The sequence below is a fragment of the Theropithecus gelada genome, chromosome 12 (genome assembly GCF_003255815.1).
Source record: "Theropithecus gelada isolate Dixy chromosome 12, Tgel_1.0, whole genome shotgun sequence".
Lineage (NCBI taxonomy): Eukaryota > Metazoa > Chordata > Mammalia > Primates > Cercopithecidae > Theropithecus > Theropithecus gelada.
This window is the reverse complement of record NC_037680.1, coordinates 80,427,190-80,449,181: the sequence shown is the minus strand read 5'-3', so window position 1 is coordinate 80,449,181 and position 21,992 is coordinate 80,427,190. Positions and strand designations below refer to the sequence as shown.

Below are 21,992 nucleotides of genomic sequence, written 5' to 3'. Positions count from 1 at the left end.
AATAAGGGGAGAGCTAAGATATAATTTATTTATTTAGACATCTAGAAGTAATGTTTTAAATCATGAATGGACAGAAAAACAACTTTGTTCATTCAGCAAGACTGAATTTATTTCATGCTCCTATCTAGAAAAAATTTGTTTCCAAATTTTTTGCCTCTAATGCACATATACAAAACATTTTGCTTACAATTTTGAAGCCTTCCTAAAGGTCATAGATGGATCCCAAATAAGGCCTACAGACAGTATGATCACATCAAATGATCTTATAAATTATTTCTGATGCACACGTAATAATTATACCATTGAGATCTTCCATTCTAGCTTACCCAAGTGTACAAAAGGGATTGAACATAGACATGAGTCAACACATAAAGTCACATTTCAGTCTGAACTTCACTAGGAAAATCCTTAACTTCGGGGCTTTTGTGAATTACATTTGTTTGTCATTTTTTTCCTTTTCTTTCTCATAGCACCATAGAGAAATAAAATGGCACATAGACACTGGTGAACCAGACAGTAAAGTCAGCAGCACTCAAGAGTGGAACATGTACTGGGAAGCTAAAGAAGCAGTTAGAGAGCTGGAATACATGATTAATTAGCAATGTGATTTTCCTCCAGAATCTAAGCACTTTATCAGGTTCTATTGATACACATCATAGTCTGACTTTCTTTTGCAGTTGAAAAATCAGGTTGTAAGATTCTAATTATCTGGTTTCCTTTTAAAAATTCGGACTGAACAGAATTTCACGTGTTAGGTAGAAACCAAAAACAATGAAAGCTTCTACTTTCAGCTGTCTTGCCCTGTGATATTTGTGAGCATACTGTGAAGGTGACGCTGATTTCCCTGGCATAGAAGAGCACCTCCCTCCTGACCACAGAGCTGGTTAAGTTACTGTAACTTTCCTCTGAGTACATTTCCTGTTCAGGCCCAGGATGCCCTTCAACACGTGACCATCTGTCCACTGGCTCCTTTTCAGGCTCTGTAAGGGGTAGGCTCCCCCACAAGACAACCTGGTGGTTGCTCAGGAACCCGTGAGACAAACTGTGCTCCCTGAGAAGAAAGGGGGACTCAACAGTCTACGACTCTGATAACCTTAGCTGGTGGCCTGGCTTCCTTCTGATAAGAGAAAGAGAAGTACAAAACATTCACCAGACTGTAGCACCTTTCCCCATCCTCTCTGAACTTCAATGAAGATAAAAACAAAGCTATTCATGACCCACCATGCTTTGAATGGACCCACTTTTTCTCCCAGAAATTCATGTTAAAATGAAAAAATGGTAATAATAATGCAGGTTATGGTTTAAAATAATTCTGTGGTCATTTCATCTAGTTTTCTGTTGACTGTTATCTTGGAACTCTTCCCATTTTCACAAGAAATGAAGGTTTAAGGAAAATCTCTTCACAAAAAACAAGGTGGGAGGAGGGGGGACTTTGAATAAGCTTGATAACCATGCAGATATAGTTGTCCTCTGGATCCATGGGGGATTGGCTCCAGGACTCCTGCAGATACCAAAATCCATGGAAGCTCAAGTCGTGCAATTGTTGGTCTTCTGTATCCATAGCTTCTGCATCCCACAAATACTGTTTTTGATCCATGGTTGATTGAATCCACAGATGCATAACCCATGGATATGGAGGGCCAACTATATGTTGTCTCATTCCAGATCCTAAATGAAAACAGATGGCACACACAAAAGTGGGCAAGAGTAGAAGGATTATTTATGAAAGGACTGTTGGCAAAGGTGTGGCGACAGCAGAACCACAAGGGGTAGTGCCAGAGCCTGTGACTTGCAGCAGCAGAATTATGACCACCCTTAGGTCTAAAGAGACCAGGGGACAGCGAAGTTACCAGAACCAGAAGGAAAGAGAGTAGTGTAGAGGAGGCCACCATGACAGAAGCAATGACTTCCATCAAGAGAAGCAGACCAAGCAACCAGCCTTGGCCAAGATTGTGTATGTCACAACTATCAGTTACACCAAGCACATTAACTGTTCTTGACAGAAAGTACAGTTTTAAAACAAAATCTAAAGAGGTTTTAGTTCGAACAAGGACAAATGATTATAGGTAACAATAGAAATAGAAATAGAATCCTGATTAATAAATTTACTAATTTATCACACTTGTAATCCTAGCATTTTGGGAGGCTGATGCAGGTGAATCACTTGAACCCAGGAGATGGAAACCAGCCAAGGCAACATGGTGAGATCCCATTTCTACAAAAATTACAAAAATTAGCTGGGTGTGGTGGTACCTGGCTGTGGTGGCATGTGCCTGTAGTCCCAGCTCCTTGGGAGGCTGAAGTGGGAGGATCACTTGAGCCTAGGAGGTCAAGGCTGCAGTGAGTGGTGATCGCACCACTGCACTCCAGCCTGAGCAACAAAGTGAGACCCATCTCAAATAAATAAATAATTTACTAAAGAAGTTGCTTTTGGTCAGCACTAATCCAAGCCCCACCTTTAACCTTTATTTGTGTTCCTACACAGGCAGACACTATAATATAGAGGACACTTGTTCTTGTCCTCTTAAAAAAGTTATTGTGCTACATATAACTGTCAGAAAGTAACTCAAAGGTCAGATAGTTCAGTAGCAAAAAGTCCCATCTGAGCACCAAGACCTAAGACATTCATTTTTGAGAGGGAAAAGTTATCAAAAACAATCAATGAGTACTTTCTGAGAAGAAATTTTGATGTGTCAGAGAATTGTCCTTTGGTATTCTGACTTCTGCTGTGACAGCATCATTCATTCATTTATTCATCGAGTACCTAATGTACTTGATTCTTAGGAGATGGAAAGATGTAAAAGACAGAGCTGTTTCATCCTAGGAGAAATCCTAAGGCAAGTACACAATCAGCTACTCTCTGAAGCCATCTGTGGTACATGGACCCTATGAAGCATCATTGATAGTCACGTGAAAGAGGCCTTGTTTCCAGACAGGATGATTCTGGAGGCTTTTGCAGAGGCTTCACATTTAGCTGAGCCATAAGGTCTGGGGCAAATTTAGACAGGCTAAGATCATGGAAATGACCTTAGTGTGAAGGTTTATTGGGAACTGGCAGAGCATTCCATTTATGTAGGATGGAAACAGATGAAGATGGCCGGTACCAGTCATGGGGAGCCTTAAATGCCAAGAAAAGGCACATGGATCTTACCAGAAAGACCACGGGAGATGCTGAAGATGTCTGAGTTGAGAATGTTGTGGTACATGCTGCTTTGGGAAGGTTAGCATAACCTTGAGGAGTGCAGTAAGCAATCTTGGCTGCCCTTGGCTTGGAGCAAGGGAAGAGCTGAGGCAGAGACCAATCAGGAGGCTGATGCAAGAGCACTGATGTGAGTTCATCAGGCCTGAGCTGCGGAAGTGGCAGCTGGTATGAAAGGGTCGAACAAGGCATTGGTGCTCAGTTTTACAAACTGATAGTGAACAGGAATAGAAACTGACCCAGAGTTCATGCACTCGGTAAGGGTGTGAGTGGAGGTACCATTGACAAAATCAGGTAAGTTAAGAGGAAATTTGTTCATCCTGGGGGAAAGATCCAGAAGTTGTTAGAAGCACAGGACTAGAGTTCGAGGAAGCCAGTTGGGGACAGAAATGTACATTAGGAAGTTCATATGTATTAGGATGACAGTTAATATTAAAACCGCTAAAAACCATCACCTGTGCTGTAATCCATCCCTATCACTCAGAGATGCCACCCAGCAATGCAGGATGTGAGTGCTCTGGGACCAAAACTTCCTAAACCCAAAGCAACATAAACTCAGGTGCAGTGTGACCCAGTCCCTACCGTTCATAGGTCAAGTCTGCTATTTTCCTCTGATCTCTTAATGTTAGAAAGACAATCTAAGGGGACAACGTAGCAAGAGTACCTTAACTTACATGAAAGTGGAACCCGTACCAAAAGCCACCAAACAACTCCCCAAAATCAAATCTTACTATCGTAAAAGGTTGCCTGTAGTCCAAATAGAAGGTAACCAGGGAATTATAGCTTTCTGTACATATATATTATTATAGTAATTCAGTTAACAGATCAAAAGAAAACCCATAGGTATAAAGAGACCTCCTCTATTAATTTATTATTTTCTAAATATATGTTTTAATCTAGTAACCAAATTTGAGAGCCATATTTTCCTCCTGAGCCACAATTATCCTGATCCCTCATTCAAAACAACTCTGTAATGAAGACAACAGTACATTTTTCCTGTCTGTTCCATTCTGCCTAAATCACATACCTCTGAAGAATCTGCTCAGGATCACCTTGTCATATACAGAACCCCCAGGTAAATATCATGGCCCAGAAGTTTACATAATTACTGTGTTGGACCTCAACATTGCATAGGAAAATAGGAGACAGCAAAGGCAGCATTGCCCCCTCAAATCCAGCAGTCATTTCTAAGCACATTAGCAGCATCTAGGATCCCAGTTAGCAATCCCTGCAAGAGATTTCAGAGATGGCTGGTTTGTAATTTCTTCTATTTGCTCTATCAGGTCATAAGAGCATCCACAAGGGGTGGGGTAGTTGAGCTGCCTTGTTAGACCTGACAAAAGCTAGCTTTTTAAAAAATTCCACCTCAGAAGCACTTTTAAGCCAGAAAGTAGACCTGAGATATCCTCCAGCCCAAACTCTTCATGTATCAGATGAAGAAACCAAGGCCTAGAAAAGTTCTGTCACAGCATGACAGACTAATACTCCTAATCACATCCCCCACCTTGAGAAATCCTTGGGATTAGCTTTTGAGTTTGAAAAAAGAGAGGGCAAAAGAATAGCGGACTGGCCTCCCTAAGCCAAGGTCAAACAACCATATCCTTGTTCCAAAACACACAGGGAAATGCTAAGATTAACATCCCTGACTGGAAACTGGAGCCCCGCCCATAATGTTGGGCAGGGTTGGTTTGAACCCTGTGACCCTGTGATCTCAGCCATGAGCTGAGGTCAAGCCTAGCCATAGTGTGCATTGTTGAGGGCTCAAGCAAGAATTTAAAGTATAAATGGGCTAAGTCTTCAGAGAGAAGGCGTGTATTACCCAGTAGCCCTTGTTGATGTAGGTTTAACACTATGACCTACTCTGAGAGATTTGTTTGTTTTTAATCTCAGGTTCACCGGTATAGAATCACTCATCTACCATAGCATCATCTAACTTATCTCTACCCCCGTAAGTCTCTTCTCTTGCTCCCCATCTTCTTAGAGGTTTGTCCTCCTCTCTCTAATACACCCATCTCCTATGCAACCCTCCCCATCTCCTTGAGAAAACTGCCCCCACCCTCTTTTTTTCCTCTCTCTCCTCCTCCTTTCTTTCCTAATAATAGCCTTCTCTACTTTCCAGCCCTGCAATGCTACACATACACACACTCTCTCTGCCCCCCTCCCCTCAGGTCCAGCACTTGGCTCCTTCCACATGTCAAATATACTTAAGTCACTCAGCCATTTGCAAACATTTATTGTTACATGCACAAAATACCATGGTAGATATTTTAGATGATATACGTTCCTAACTGTCTTTACCTTATCTATTTCCTCTCCTTTTCACTGTCTCTGTTTTGTCCCCCTCCACTTTTTCTTAATCCTGTGAAGTCTTATCCTCCTTCTCCATGTCTCTGCCTAAACTCAAAAGTCCCAGCTGGTGTTTCAGCCAAATCCCAAACCATTATTCACACCTTTCCCTCCTATGTTTAACGCCATTAACCACTATCTTTTTGAAACTCTTTCCCTCGTTGGCTTTAGTGGCATTCCACTAGCCTCACTGTCCCTTTGCCTCTCTCACCACTTTCTCTGTCTCCTTCACTAGCTAACCATCCTTTTCAGCTGACTCCCATCAGAGCCAGTTTCCAAATTCAGCTCCACTTTCTGCTTTTCTACAGTTATGCCCTCTCCTTTCGACTAGCCATCCATTCCCATAACTTCAGCTTCATTCCAAAGATGAGGATTCTGAAATATTTTCTTCTTACCCAGGCCATTACTTCAAAATGACTTGAAAATAAAGTTTGAATTTCTGTTATCAGTATTCAATCCTTTGCCTAACTGGATTCTCCCCTGCTTCTCCATGACCTCACACATTCAGATTTGCCATCTGTTCTGAGAACATGAAACAGTACTCCTGGTTTAATTTCTTTATTAATCCACCTTCTCCTTCCTGAGACAACACAGCATGGGTAAGAACATGAACCCCAGAGCAAGCAATCCGGATTTACACACTTAGTAGCTTTGTGACCATAAGCAAGATGCTCTACCCACTCTGTGCTTCAGTTTCCCCATCTATGAAATAGTATAATCATAGCAATCATAGTAACTACCTCATAGGACTTGGGGGAAGGTTAAACGACTTAATACGGGGAAAGCCAGGCAGAATACTACCTGGCACATTATAAGTAAAAATAAATGTTAGCTAGCAATTATTATTAATAACATTCATTCAGATCTTGTCTACTGTCCAGTCTAATTCCCAACTCTCCATAAAGGCTTACCTTTCTACATAAATCTTACCAGAGTATTTGTTTTGTGCTTCCTCATTTTGTTACTAATTCATTCATTTCCTTCCTCAACAAATATTTATGGAGTAACTACATGCTTACAGCATTGTGCCTAATACAGATGTCAGAAGGATGAATAAGACAGGATTCTGCCTTCAAGGAGTTCATAGTCTAGTGGAAAAGAAAATAGATGTGTCAATACACAGTAATAATTTGGAGAAACTTGAGAAGGAAAGAAGTCCCTCTCCCTCTTTGCCGTTTGGGGTCTCAGAGAAGGCTTCTTCAGGTGAGAGGTATAGAGGACACGTCAGATTATAAAAATAATGTATGCAGACCAAAGTCCTTAAGTCATCAAATAGCATGGTGAGGTAGTGACTGCCAAGTGGTATTTATCTGTTTCCAGATGTTATATCCTCCTGTTATATATAATCTACTCAACTAAAACATAGAGGCTGTAAAAGCAGAGAGAACTCAGTTAACTACCTAACTACTTGTACTACACAATACTTGTGTACTGATTTTACATATATATATATATATATACTTTTTTTTTTTTTTTTTTTGAGACAAGTCTTGCTCTGTCACCCAGGCTGGAGTGCATTGACACAATCTCTGCTCACTGCAACCTCTGCCTCCTAGGTTCAAGCAATTCTCCTACTTCAGCCTCCCCAGTAGCTGGGACTACAGGTGTGCACCACCACGCCTGGCTAATTTTTGTATTTTTAGTAGAGATGGGGTTTCACCATGTTGGCCAGGCTGGTCTCAAACTCCTGACCTCAGGTGATCTGCCTGCCTTGGCCTCCCAAAGTGCTGGGATTACAGGTGTGAGGCACCACACCCAGCCTATATTTCTTTTTATATTCTCTGAGACTCCAATGGAGATTAAAATATGAGAAGTTTAATAAATATTTGTTAAGTTGAGCTACACTTCCATCAGAACTCCTCTTCCAAGACCACAACAAAGGCTGAAGTCCCCAGAAGCTTCTTCAAGGAGGTGGATCTTTCACCAGAAGTCTAACATGAAAGACAAATAGATTACATGGTGGACTGTGAGCCAATAAGGTGATTCAGATGTTGCAGAAAGGGGCTCACAATTAGATCAGAGGCCAAAATGAACTATGAATGAGTAGTTCTGAATGACAGCATCAGGAACCATTAACCTGGTTACACTGTCAGCCAGAGTACCCAAGATAATGAAGATGATGACAAAGAAAAAGATGACGACAATGGTGATGCAGAGATAAGGGAGCAGCTCAAAGTTAAGTAAATTCTCCACCACCTTGCAGGTTCTCTTCCAGCAATGAAAACAGAAGCACGTGTAACCTGCATGGTGACACCAGACTAAATAAACATGCCTTTGAAATTAACATTGAAATAGTGAGAAGTCTAAACTCTTTTTTTCCAAGCCTTTACCAAATGACTGAGTAGTTCTTGATCCTATCCAGTGCACTTCTCTTCTAGTGTTTGGAGTCATCAAAATGAGATTAACAAGGAAAAAATTAGATACTTGCATGCAGCCACCTCTCTGTGGGGCCTGAGTTACCTTCCCCCCAGCTTCAGGCACCAATTCTCATGCTATAGTTATCAGGCTCAAAGCTCTGAGTGAATTGTCTTGGTTTTTTGGTTTGGGGTTTTTGGTGCTAACACCCTGTCATTGGCCAAAACCGGCCAAAGAAATCACCGTAAAAGAGACACAGATATCTTAACACAGCTTAACCAGAGACCTGTTCAGTCAGTCACAAAACCACCCAGATGTAATTTTTCCAGATGCTCAGCTCAACTATCTACTGAGGAGAAAAGTTCCAGCCTCTGTGAAGTTCCATAAATAATAAATTTCTTGAAGAAAAAGGCAAACAAAAATTTAACCAATATGAAAAAGAGAAGAAGATTCTATCCCTTGCCATGACCTGCTGGGAAACAATTGTGCTTTGAAGGAGTGTCTGTCCTCTGATTTTTAGACAACAAAGTCTGAAATGAATTGTGTATCCTTATCAATGCTACACTAGTTAATAAAGGGCTTTTGTGTTAGAGATGATAAACCACAACAAAATTTTCTTCTGGGATGTTGGTGGCATAAAAATTTTCATCTTGTAAATGTCAGCACACTGCATGCAGGAAATACTTGGAGGAAGATATCCACACAAGATAAAAGCCAAATGGTAATCATATGGCATTTCTCCACCCTTGAAAAAAAGAATAAAGACGTTAAAAAGGAGGAGGGTCTATGTCTTAAAGAAGGGGAGGCAGCGAGATCCTCTCCCCTTCCATAGTAAAAGTTTGAATGTGAGAGCTTTGAAGTTACAATCACAGATTCATTTCTATTTCTAATCTATTTGTGGCAATGACTCATTCCATTTCCTGGTATTGATATATTGATATTAATTTTACAGTCCTTGCTGTAAACGTCCTTGCTGGATGGTCGCCTTAAAAAACACAATGTGGGCCGTTGGCGCAAGCCTGTAATCCCAGCACTTTGGGAGGCCGAGACAGGCGGATCACGAGGTCAGGAGATGGAGACCATCCTGGCTAACACGGTGAAACCCCGTCTCTACTAAAAAATACAAAAAAAAAAACTAGCTGGGCAAGGTGGCGGGCGCCTGTAGTCCCAGCTACTCAGGAGGCTGAGGCAGGAGAATGGCGTAAACCCGGGAGGCGGAGCTTGCAGTGAGCTGAGATCCGGCCACTGCACTCCAGCCTGGGCGACAGAGCGAGACTCCGTCTCAAAAAAAAAAAAAAAAACACAATGTGTTAACTAGGACATGGTAGTAGAATAAAACAAATCCTTAAGCAATGCCTATACTTTTGAAATATCCATCAAATTTACTTGAAATGACAAAATATCCAATTTCTTTTAACAGAAAAACTGGCCACCACGTTTTGGAAGTCATGTAAATGTGGCAACCTGTTGATTTTTCGACATCCATCTTTTCACCTTACTTTCCAAAGCCCAGTCTCAGAGCAACCCTTAACTGTGAGAAACGAATTACTTCTTTCCATATACAACTAGCTCAGGGGGGTGGGAGAAAAAAGAAAGAAAGAAAAAAAAAAAAAAAAAAAAAACTAGCTCAGGAGAGTCGTTGGCTGAAGACTAGAGTAAAAATAAAATTTTTAATTGCTTTGCTGATGACTTTTTATTAAATGTCAGTTATTTTCCTGCCTTCCGTGCCTCTCTCAGAAAAATAAGTGCTGAGAGGAAGGCACTGGAGAAATTAGCTCTGTCCAAACTGGCCATTTTGACAGTTTTTTGCCCAAGTTTTGGAGAAGTGAAAAGGAATGGCCTCATGGAAAAATAAGCGGTATTATGGTGATTTTTCTCTTCATACTGCATGATTAGGCTTCCTAAGAAAAATAGCCAATATGGCCTGAAACATGTGACCAATGTCATGTATTTTGTGCATACCATCCTTCTATCATCAATCCCAGAGCATTTCCCTTTTAAGGCTCTGTAGTTCTGGGCTGGACTCCTATCCCAAAGTCCAGCAAAATCCTCTCTGTGGATCTCAGTTGCGCAATTATCCAAGTCTGGTAGAAAAGATGCAAAGGGTTTATCTAAGTTATGGTTTCCTCACTCTTCCTAAATCACACTTCTTTAACTTAGTCATAAATATCTCTCTACACTGTCATCCAACTCATAGGGAATCAGGTTGGACTTAACCTTTATAGAATAAATATTTTAAGCTATGCGATGAACAAATAAGTTACATTTACATTATTAAATTAATGGAAAAAAGAACTATTCTTCATATACATACATACACATACATTATTAACGGAAAGAACGACTATTCTTCATACACATACATACACACACATGCGTGCACACAGATACACATCTCAACACAGGCATAACAGTGGTTTCTCAGACCTAGCTAGGACAATTACACTTTGACCAGAGAATTTCCTTATCTGTAATTTCTTCATGGAAGGTGTATACGGAGAAAGGGAAAGCACACAAGAAGCTTTGCACTATTTGATTAGAATGCATCATAATTTTTGTGTGTGTGTGTGGGACTGTTGCCCAGGCTGGAGTGCAGGGGTGCGATCTCAGCTCACAGCAACCTCTGCGTCCCAGGTTTAAGCAATTCTCCTGCCTCAGCCTCACAAGTAGCTGGGATTACAGGCGCATGCCACCACACCCTGCTAATTTTTTTGTATTTTTAGTAGAGATGGGATTTCACCATGTTAGCCTGGCTGGTCTCCAACCCCTGACTTCAAGTGACCCACCCGCTTCAGCCTGCCAGACTGCTGGGATTACAGGTGTGAGCCACCGCACCCGGCCGAATCATACATTTTTTATGTTGTCATTCTTTTCTTGCTCCTAAGTTTTCTTATAGGAAAAGACTGGAAAAGTGTCCCCTTCACTCCCATCCCTTTCCTTCTTCATTAGATAGTCACTCAGTATCAAATGCTAAAAGTTATTAGAAAAGTGAATTGGCATTTGAAAAGTAAATATATCTCAAAGCAGAAAACAAAGGCCCTACGTGTGTGAACTCTCCAACCACTTATCCAGCTAGCCCCCTTTTAATAAACGTTCTAAAGAAAACATGCAAAGTTTTGAGTCTTACCAAAAACTCTTCAAAAGAGAGTGAATAAGTTGATGACAGATAGGTGTCCACAAAGCACATCAGAAAAGTATTTAGTGTACAATTAACAATTTTAAATAGTTTTCAGTCAGGGTAGGCTTCCTTTGACTAACAAATTAAGAAATTTTAAATATTCTTTTAAATAAGTTTTAGACCTTTTTAAAATAAAATTTAAGGATTCTTGTAGAATATATTTGGTAGCTGTAAATGCTTGGTACCAGATCTCATTGCCAACTCATGTCTTTCATTATATCAACACGTTTTATAAATATACACAATTTGTGCTCACTGGTACATCAGCCCATAATATAAACGGGTATATATGCAACTACTGTACCTCTGAAGATTGGAAAATTATACTCTTTGGGCTACATACACTTAATGTTTAAGAATAACAACAAATAATGCAGTCTCTGTACTGCCAAAATAAGAAAGAAAATTGAAGACACTGGCTTTTCAATGTATCTTTCAGGGAAAATAACTGTCCTTATTTAAGCATGACTGTTGACCCCTATCAGTCAAGTTTTTGAACCAAGCGGGGGCCTTTTTCTAACTCTGAGAACAAGTTGAATGAGCATCTTACTCCAGTCCACCCAAGCAACAAGTTCTTTCTGTTAGGAATTGTGCTTGTGATTTTCCGAAGTTAATTTAACCCTGGATTTACCTGGGTCCATGAAATTACAAATCACACCATGTTAGATGGAACAGCATAATAATCAACAACACTGGCTCTGAAGTCAGACTAAGGTGGTTCAGACCCTGCCTCCAATAGCTGCCACCTGTACATCCCTGGGCAAATCCCTTAATGTGCCTACCCCTCAGTCTCTTCATCTGAAATGAAGTTAACTCTAATACCTACCTTCTAGTTAGGAGAACTGTGCGCTGCTCAAAGTGCTAGATGTATTATCCTCCTCATCATCGTCACTGGGAACTTAAAGAATTTTAAATCTAAGAAAATACATTTTGGCCGATTGTAAAAGGAAACTAATTTATTAATATTGGTATTGCAGCAGCTTCTGTGGTGACTCCAGGATTCATGTTGGAACTCATTCAATTCAGGTAGATAGAGTAATTACAATTCACATTTATCTTGCAAGCCAAGCACGGACTGAGCTAAGCCCTTCACATGGATTATTTCATTTTACCTCACAATGACCTTGAGGTGAGGTTTCTTATTATTCCCACTTTACAGATAAGGAAACTGAGATTTAGAGAGTTTAAATTGTAGCCTAAGCTTAGCTAGTGAGAATTGGCCCTGTGATAGGAACACAGGCGGCCTAAATTCAGAGCTTCCAGAACCAATCTACTTACAGCAGCTTTCTTAAATTTAAAAAAAAAAAAGAAAGAAAGAAACTATATATAAGTTAAAAATTCTTGCCGGGCATGGTGGCTCATGCCTGTAATCCTAGCACTTTGGGAGGCAGAGGCAGGTGGATTGCTTGAGCTCAGGAGTTCAAGACCAGCCTGGGCAACATAGTGAAACCCCGTCTCAATTAAAAAATAATAATAATAATAGTAATAATAATAATAAATTCTTGAGACACTATCAACTAATAGCTAGAGAAACATCACTTGTTTCCAAGGGACTTTTGTTAAGATACTATATTGTAGTCTGAGAATCATTGATTTTCAAAATAACACATTGCCCTATTATAGCAAAACTACACTTCAAATGTTCAAATTTCACACATTGTTAGAAATTTAAAATAAACTAAGCCAGTTGAAAGACCTCAAAAAATATTTAGAGAAAGTAAGAAATTAAAATTGTTTACCTGTTACTTGAATTGAGGGGAGTAAGTTGAGAGCCAAGAGCAGCCTGAGCATCTTTGTCCTGACGATGGGCTAGGGTTCCAGCCCCTCCTCCCCGAGGAACCCGAAGTGTGAGGGGAACTGAAAGACGCACCTGCCAAGGCCTGAGAGTCTCCGTCATCCACGGCCACCACCACCGCCACCATCCCCTTAAGGCACATGATCAAGGCACTCAAACCACAAGGCATCCTGACTGCAGCATTTCACACAGGATATAACATTGTTTTGATGACTTTAGACTTTTACTTCTATTTTTAAAGACTTTTTTGTCACTGAAAAATAGTCGGTCACTACATGATGGGCTTATGGGAATTATTCTTCACTGATGGATATCAAGAGTTGTGGAAAAGGGGTGCTTGAAATCCAGCAGAGATTAAAGGGGAGACAAAGTGTTCTTAAGAAAGAACAGGCCGGGTGCAGTGGCTCACACCTGTAATCCCAGCAATTTGGGAGGCCAAAGCAGGTGGATCACTTGAGGCCAGGAGGTCAAGACGAGCCTGGCCAACATGGTGAAACCCTGTCTCCACTGAAAATACGAAAAATTAGCCAGGCATGGTGGCGGGCACCTGTAATCCCAGCTACCAGGGAGGCTAAGGCAGGAGAATCGCTCGAACCCAGGAGGTGGAGGCTGCTATGAGCCAAGATCGTGCCACTGCACTATAGCCAGGGCAACAGAATAAGAAAAGAAAGACAGAAAGAGAGAAAAAAAAGAAAAGAAAAGAGATAGGAAGAAAGGAAGGAAGAGAGGGAGGGATGGAGGGAGGAAGGAAGGAAGGAAGATGGAAAGAACGAGAGAGAGAGGGAGGGAGGGAGGGAAAGAAGGAAGGAAGGAAGGAAGGAAGGAAGGAAGGAAGGAAGGAAGGAAGGAAGGAAGGAAGGAAAGAAAGAAGGAAAGGGAGAGAGAGAAAGAGAGAGAGAAAGAATAAAGTCTCTCGCAGAGGAGAGATTTTCATAGGATGGGGACAGGTTGTGTCAAAAAGACAATCGTAAAAATTCTATTGAGGAATTGGGAAACATCCACATAAATGTTTAAAGGAGTTACAAATATTAGAAATGTAACATTTGTGTGGAACATAAGGTAGCCCTCTGGAGCATTTAGCACACAGTGCTTGATTTATGTCAAGCCTCCTCCAACTCACTTCTAAGAACTTTGCAAAACCCATTCTACTTGCAAGCAGCCAGCCAGCTGAATATCTGGGGGAGGTTCCCTAAGCAAAGGGAAAGTCAAAACAACATTCTTTGTTCTTAGCGGGATGGTAAGACAACCAAAAGCCCCTGTGTCTCATGCTCTCTATGTCCCTTAAGGTTAAGTAATAGGGCACAAAAGGAGGCTCTGTAGCAGGATTTCTGAGACTCATAACCACCCCTCTGCACCCCTCTTCCCAGGCCCTTTGCAGAGAGGGTTATTCCACCAGCACAGCCAAATGCTCTCTTCTTCCGGCACCTACGTCAGTATCTCGTACTCAATGACTTCTTCAAAACTTTTCCAGTAATTTTTTTCTTCTTTTTGATAATTTAAGCTTTGTCTAATTATTCTAGTTGGGGATTTTGTGTTTGTGGGTTGTTTTAAAAGATAACTTGTATCGCTTTTTATTCTAACTATAAAAGTAAGACATATTTCATAGAGAATGTTTAGAAAAATTATAAGCATTAAAACAAGATTCATCCATAATCTTACCACCCTAATATAAACACTGCTAATATTCTGGTCCACTGCCTTGCATCTGTTTGTCTATTAAGATTTTTACATCTTTAATATCATGTTTTAGTTACAGTTTTCATCAGATATATACTATTATTTGTTATATCTTGAACATTTTCCCACGTCATTTAAGTATCTTTATAAACATTATTTGTAACTGATGCATAATATTCCATTCTATAATTATATCATAAATTGTTTAACAAACCCCTAGTGTTGTTACCTTTTTTTTCTTTGCTATTTTAAAATGCTAGAGTCAACCTCTTTGATGACCTAGCTGTAAGAGGAGGCAGGCTTCATGTCCCTCCCTCCTGATCTGATAAATGACAGATCAAAAGTGTTTCCTCTCCTGGTAGACCTTCTTTGTTCACACTTCAATTTTTCCACAAACACAGTCTTTGTGAACCCCCCTTACTAGCACATCTTTTGGTCCTTTGGAGAAATTTGTCCTTGGAAATGATTCATTCACACTTCTGAACTGTAGGTAAGTGACAAAGCCATGCCCTGAGTCCTGGAGAAGATTCACTTCTGGAATTTGACTCAGCCTTCCTGGCTCTGATCCTCTATCCAGTTAGGGGAACCCATGCCTTACCCAGGGCCTGAAGTCTATCTGGGGAAAATTTACAGATGGCAAGGTGACCTTTCCTAAAAGGTCATCCCTATTCTAGAGCCACCAAACTACCCAGATCTTAGAACAAGAGGCTCTGAGACTTGTTATACATACCAAGAATATATACAGTAGAAACATAGGTACCCAGTAGTTTTCCATAATCAGCAACAAAAGGCTAAGGAGTGAGTTAATAACTGTCTTCAAGCATGTTAAAGATGACTACATAGCATCTAGTTAATACTACGTAAATAGTAGTAATCAGGTCAAACTTCCCTGAAAAAGAAACAGTTCACTCATCTGGTCTAACTCCTTTATCTTGCAGAGAAGGAAGCTGCAGCCCACAGAGGTCAGCTGACTTATATGAATTCACAAAGCAATAATTAAATATTATTGGCCTTATTATTTGACCAGCCATATTTGATTTTCATTCCACAGAATAAAAAGAAACACAAACTTTGACATTTGCCTTCCTTTGTTTTAACATGTATGACACTAAAGAAGCAAACCATTTCATTAGAATCCTTTCACATTTGCTTTTGAAATCCAATGGCATTCACATATACCAAGAGGTAGAAATTACAGAAATAACATAAGGACCTTAAATCCAGCAATACACAGGACACTGAGACCCTACAACATTTTCGGTAAAAATAATAGCATTTCCATACCAAGAACTTTACATTCCAGATCTCATTTAATACACAACCTGTGAGGAAGATTATTATTATCCCCATTTTACAGATGAGCAAACTGATCTGAGGGGGGTTAAGAATTATCAGAACAAAAGAATGTCATTTTTCACAGAATTTGCAAAAGCAATCCTAAAACTCGTGTGGAATCCAAAAAGAGCTGAATAGCCAAAGCAATCCCAAGCAAAAAGAACAAAGCTTTGAGGTGTCACATTACCTAACTTCAAATTATATGATAAGATTATAGTAACCAAAACAGCGTGGTACTAGTATAAAAACAAATACATAGAACAATGGCACAGAATAGAGAACCCAGAGATAAAGCCACTTTACCTACAACCAACTGATCTTCAACAAAGTTAACAAAAACATATGCTAGGGAGGGGACTCCCTATTCAATAAATGGTGCTGGGAAAATTGGCTAACTATATACAGAAGAATGAAATGGGGCCCATATCTCTCACCATATACAAAAATTGACTCAATATGCATTAAAGCCCTCAATGTAAGACCTGAAACTATAAAAACTCCAGAAGAAAACCAAGAAAAAACTCTTCTTTACATCTGCCAAGGCAAAGAATTTATGAACAAGTCCTCAGAAGCAAAGGCAACAAAATAGACACATGAGACTTAAATAAACTAAAAAGCTTCTGCACAGCACAAGAAACAATCAACAGAGTAAGCAGACAACCTGTAGAATGGGAAAAATATTTGCAAACTATATTTTCTGACAAAAGGCTGATAACCAGAATCTACAAGGAACTGAAACAATTCAACAAGAAAAAACAACCCCATTAAAAAGTAGGAAGAGGACATGAACAGACATTTTCCTTTCTTTTTGTTTTTTTAAATTTACTTCAAGTTCTGGGATACATGTGCAGAACATGCAAGTTTGTTACATAGGTATACATGTGCCATGGTGGTTTGCTGCACCTATCAACCCATCATCTAGGTTTTAAGCCCCATACATATTAAGTATTTGTGCTAATGCTCTCCCTCCCCTTGCCCCCCACCCCCTGACAGGTCCCAGTGTGTGATGTTCCCCTCCCTGTGTCCATGTGTTCTCATTGTTCAACTCCCACTTATGAGTGAGAACATGCGGTGTTTGGTTTTCTGCTCCTGTGTTAGTTTGCTGAGAATGATGGCTTCCAGCTTCATCCATGTCCCTGCAAAGGACATGAACTCATTCTTTTTAATGGCTGCATAGTATTCCATAGTATATATTTGCCATATTTTCTTTATCTAGTCTATCATTGATGGACATTTGGGTTGGTTCCATGTCTTTGCTATTGTAAATAGTGCTGCAATAAATATACGTGTGCATGTCTTTATAGTAGAATGATTTATAATCCTTTGGGTATATACCCAGTAATGAGTTTGCTGGGTCAAATGGTATTTCTGGTTCTCGATCCTTGAGGAATCGACACACTGTCTTCCACAATGGTTGAACTAATTTACATTCCCACCAACAGTGTAGAAGAGTTCCTATTTCTCCACAGCCTCGCCAGCATCTGTTGTTTCCTGACATTTTAATAATCTCCATTCTAACCGGCATGAGATGGTATCTCATTGTGGTTTTGATTTGCATTTCTCTAATGATCAGTGATGATGAGCTTTTTTTCAGGTTTGTTGGCTGCATAAATGTCTTCTTTTGAGAAGTGTCTGTTCATATCCTTTGCCCACTTTTTATGGGGTTGTTTGTTCTTTTCTTGTAAATTTGTTTAATTTCCTTGTAGATTCTGGATATTAGACCTTTGTCAGATGGATAGACGGCAAAAATTTCTCCCATTCTGTAGTTTGTTTGTTCACTCATGGTAGTTTCTTTTGCTGTGCAGAAGCTCTTCAGTTTAATTAGATTCCATTTGTCAATTTTGGCTTTTGTTGCCATTGCTTTTGGTGTTTTAGTCATGAAGTCTTTGCCCATGCCTATGTCCTGAATGGTACTGCCTTGGTTTTCTTCTAGGATTTTTATGGTTTTAGATTTTACATTTAAATCTTTAATCCACCTTAAGCTAATATTTGTATAAGCTGTAAGGAAGGGGACCAGTTTCAGTTTTCTGCATATGGCTAGCCAGTTTTTCCAGCACCATTTATTAAATAGGGAATCTTTTCCCCATTGCTTGTTTTTGTCAGGTTTGTCAAAGATCAGATAGTTGTAGATGTGTGGTGTTATTTCTGAGGTCTCTGTTTTGTTCCATTGGTCTATATATATGTTTTGGTACCAGTACCATGCTATTTTGGTTACTATAGCCTTATGGAATAGTTTGAAGTCAGGTAGCAGGATGCCTCCAGCTTTGTTGTTTTTGCTTAGGATCCTCTTGGCTATATAGGCTCTTTTTTGGTTCCATATGAAATTTAAAGTAGTTTTTTCTAATTCTGCAAAGAAAGTCAATGGTAGCTTGATGGTGATAGCATTGAATCTATAAATTACTTTGGACCATATGGCCATTTTCATGGTACTGATTCTTCCTATTCATGAGCATGGAATGTTTTTCCATTTGTTTGTGTCCTCTCTTATTTCCTTGATCAGCAGTTTGTAGTTCTCCTTGAAGAGGTCCTTCACGTCCCTTGTATGCTGTATTCCTAAGTATCTTATTCTCTTTGTAGCATTTGTGAATGGGAGTTCACTCATTATTTGGCTCTCTACTTGTCTATTAGTGGTGTATAGAAATGCTTGTGATTTTTGCCTGTTGATTTTGTATCCTGAGACTTGGTTGAAGTTGCTTATCAGAAGGAGTTTTTGGGCTGAAACAATGGACATGAACTCATTCTTTTTTATGGCTGCATAGTATTCTATAGTATATACGTGCGATCTCAGCTCACTGCAACTTCCGCCTCCCGGGTTCAAGCAATTCTCCTGCCTCAGCCTCCCAGGTAGCTGGGATTACAGGCAAGCACCACCACACCCAGCTAATTTTTGTATTTTTAGTAGAGATGGACTTTCTCCATGTTGGTCTGGCTTGTCTCGAACTCCCAACCTCAGGTGATCTGCCTGCCTCAGCCTCCCAAAGTGCTGGGATTACAGGCATGAGCCACCACACCCAGCCCATACACGTGCCATAGTTTCTTTATCCAGTCTATCATTGATGAGCATTTGGGTTGGTTCCAAGTCTTTGCTGTTGTAAACAGTGCTGTAATAAACATACGTGTGCATGTCTTTATAGTAGAATGATTTATAATCCTTTGGGTATATACCCGGTAATGGGTTTGCTGGATCAAATGGTATTTCTGGTTCTAGATCCTTGAGGAATTGGCACACAGTCTTCTACAATGGTTGAACTAATTTACATTCCCACCAACAGTGTAAAAGACTTCCTATTTCTCCACAGCCTCGCCAGCATTTGTTGTTTCCTGACTTTTTAATAATCACCATTCTAACTGGCATGAGATGGTTTTCTAAATATACAGTCTAAATATACAGTTTTCTAAGTATACAGATAGGTTTTCTAAATATACGGTCATGTCATCTGCAAACAGAGACAATTTGACTTCCTCTCTTGCTATTTGAATACCCTTTGTTTCTTTCTCTTGCCTGATTGCCCTGGCCAGAAGTTCCAGTACTATGTTGAATAGGAGTGGTGAAAGAGGGCATCCTTGTCTTGTTCTGATTTTCAAAGGGAATGCTTCCAGCTTTTGCCCATTCAGTATGATATTGGCTATAGGTTTGTCATAAATAGCTCTTATTATTTTGAGATATGTTCCATCAAGACCTAGTTTATTGAGAGTTTTTAGCATGAAGGGGTGTTGAATTTTATCAAAGGCTTTTTCTGCATCTATTGAGATAATCATGTGGTTTCTGTCATTGGTTCTGTTTATGTGATGGATTACATTTACTGATTTACGTATGTTGAACCAGCCTTGCATCCCAAGGATGAAGTCGACTTGATCATGGTGGATAAGCTTTTTGATGTGCTGCTGGATTCGGTTTGCCAGTATTTTATTGAGGATTTTGGCATCAATGTTCATCAAGGATATTTGCTTGAAATTTTCTTTTTTTGTTGTGTCTCTGCCAGGTTTTGGTATCAGGATGATGCTGGCCTCATAAAATGAGTTAGGGAGGAATCCCTCCTTTTCTATTGTTTGGAATAGTTTCAGAAGAAATGGTACCGGCTCCTCTTTTTACCTCTGGTAGAATTCAGCTGTGACTCTGTCTGGTCCTGGGCTTTTTTTGGTTGGTAGGCTATTAATAACTGCCTCTATTTCAGAACTTGTTATTTGTCTATTCAGGGATTCGACTTCTTCCTGGTTTAGTCTTGGGAGGGTGTATGTGTCCAGGAATTTATCCATTTCTTCTAGACTTTCTAGTTTATTTGCATAGAGGTGTTTGTTGTTGTTGTTGTTGTTTTGTTTTTTTGTGTTTTTTTTAAGACAGAGTCTCACTTTGTTGCCCAGGCTGGAGTGCAGTGGCACGATCTCGGCTCACTGCAAACTCTGCCTCCTGGGTTCACACCATTCTCCTGCCACCACGCCCGGCTAATTTTTTGTGTTTTTAGTAGAGACAGGGTTTCACCGTGTTACCCAGTACCCTATTTTTTCGACTGTTAAGTCCTCCAGAAATCTGGATACTTTCAGTTTCTCCCAGGAGCAGCCCTATATTAAAATTCTGAAAAATTAAAAATCTTAAGAAATACTTCTTGTTATTAAGCCACTGTTAGAGTTTTGGAGAGGGCTCAATAAATAGAACATACTGGGGAATGATCCAAATGACTGGCAGGTGAAAGCCAAAATACCATGTTTGTGATTGGTCAGGTTAGGTTGGAGGAATGGCTTAGTGTGAGGGAGGACCTGTAAATCTACTAGCTGAGCCCAGAATTCATCAGTCTTTCCTACCCAGTCTCAGATGGCATGAAACCATGTCAGGGAGAGTCTATTCCCGGAGGAAAGTAGAGAGTGTTTACTTTTTTTTTTTTCTTGAGATGGAGTCTTGCTCTGTTGCCGAGGCTAGAGTGCAGTGGTGCAATCTTGGCTCACTGAAACCTGCAGCTCCCGAGTTCAAGCGATTCTCCTGCCTCAGCCTCCCAAGTAGCTGGGATTACAGGCATCTGCCACAGCGCCCAGCTAATTTTTGTATTTTTAGTAGAGATGGGGTTTTGCCATGTTGGCCAGGCTGGTCTCAAACTCCTGGCCTCAAGTGATCTGCCTGCCTCGGCCTCCCAAAGTGCTGGGATTACAGACGTGAACCACTGTGCCGGCCTAGAGTGTTTGCTTTTTGTGGGCAATTACTCTCCAGGGCAAAGCTAGAAGGGTAGAGTCTGGCAAGGGCCCCATGAAGGCAGCTTATGTTCAAGAGGAAGCCAGGTGGGGCTGGGCCACTCATACCTAGTTATTTCTTCAAAACTTAACAGGCTTTTCTGCTGCTTTGGAGCAGAGTGAATTAAGGGCGTTGGAGGGGAATGCCTTTTCTCCACATTTTCTCATTCTTTAATTCATTCAACTTACAGACTTTCAGGAGTTAGCCACACTATTAAACAGATAATTACTAACTTTTGCAGTTGGAGCACTGAAGCTTGGAAAAGTTAAGGGACCTGCTTAAAGTTACAGAAATTAGTTAATGGCAGAGCTAGGATTCAAATCCAGGCAATGTGGCTCCAGGGCTAGTATTCTTAACTCTTTCCCATGTCACAGGCCAGTGCTGGAGACAGGCCTGTGAGCAAATAATTACAGTGTAAAGAATGAGGTAAGTTCTAATGGAGGGACATACACTGCGCTAGGGAATGAAGGAAGGAGTGACTAAGGTTTTGTGTAGGACATTTGTGCAATTTCCCTTGCCCACTGCCAGAAATTAACAAAGCAGAGTCTTTTGGGGGTATGCTTTGTTTTACTATACGTGGATGCAGATATAGAGCTCGATTCATGTTGCCTTGCTGCCCCTCCCAAACATAACAACACTTAAAATAATTTGTTCCTGACATCCTGGACCCCCTCCAAGAGTTTGTCCCAGCTTTTGGACAAGGCAGAAACAGGAAAAGGATGTCCTAATGTTCCCTGACCAGAGACCTAAATTGGAATTTGGAATAGTTTTGTAATTTAAATCATTGTTAAGATTTTATTGTCCTGTACTTGTGTGTGTGTGTGTGTGTGTGTGTGTGTGTGTGAACATTATATATCAGCCACCACACATGTACTATATACAGTCA

At 40.3% G+C, this 21,992-nt stretch overlaps 1 protein-coding gene across 4 annotated transcripts in view; it reads right to left on the bottom strand.

Annotated features, from left to right (window-relative positions):
- Positions 1–13,091, bottom strand: part of CD28 (CD28 molecule) — a 32,778-nt gene extending 19,687 nt beyond the window's left edge. For 3 of the 4 annotated variants that reach the window (XM_025404781.1, XM_025404782.1, XM_025404783.1), the window contains exon 1: positions 12,818–13,091. In XM_025404781.1, the coding sequence (XP_025260566.1) occupies positions 12,818–12,869 (52 nt within the window). In that variant the 5' untranslated portion in view covers positions 12,870–13,091. The remainder of the gene's footprint in view (positions 1–12,817) is intronic. The other variant, XM_025404780.1, reaches the window with a different exon arrangement.
- Positions 13,092–21,992: the final 8,901 nt, after the last annotated feature.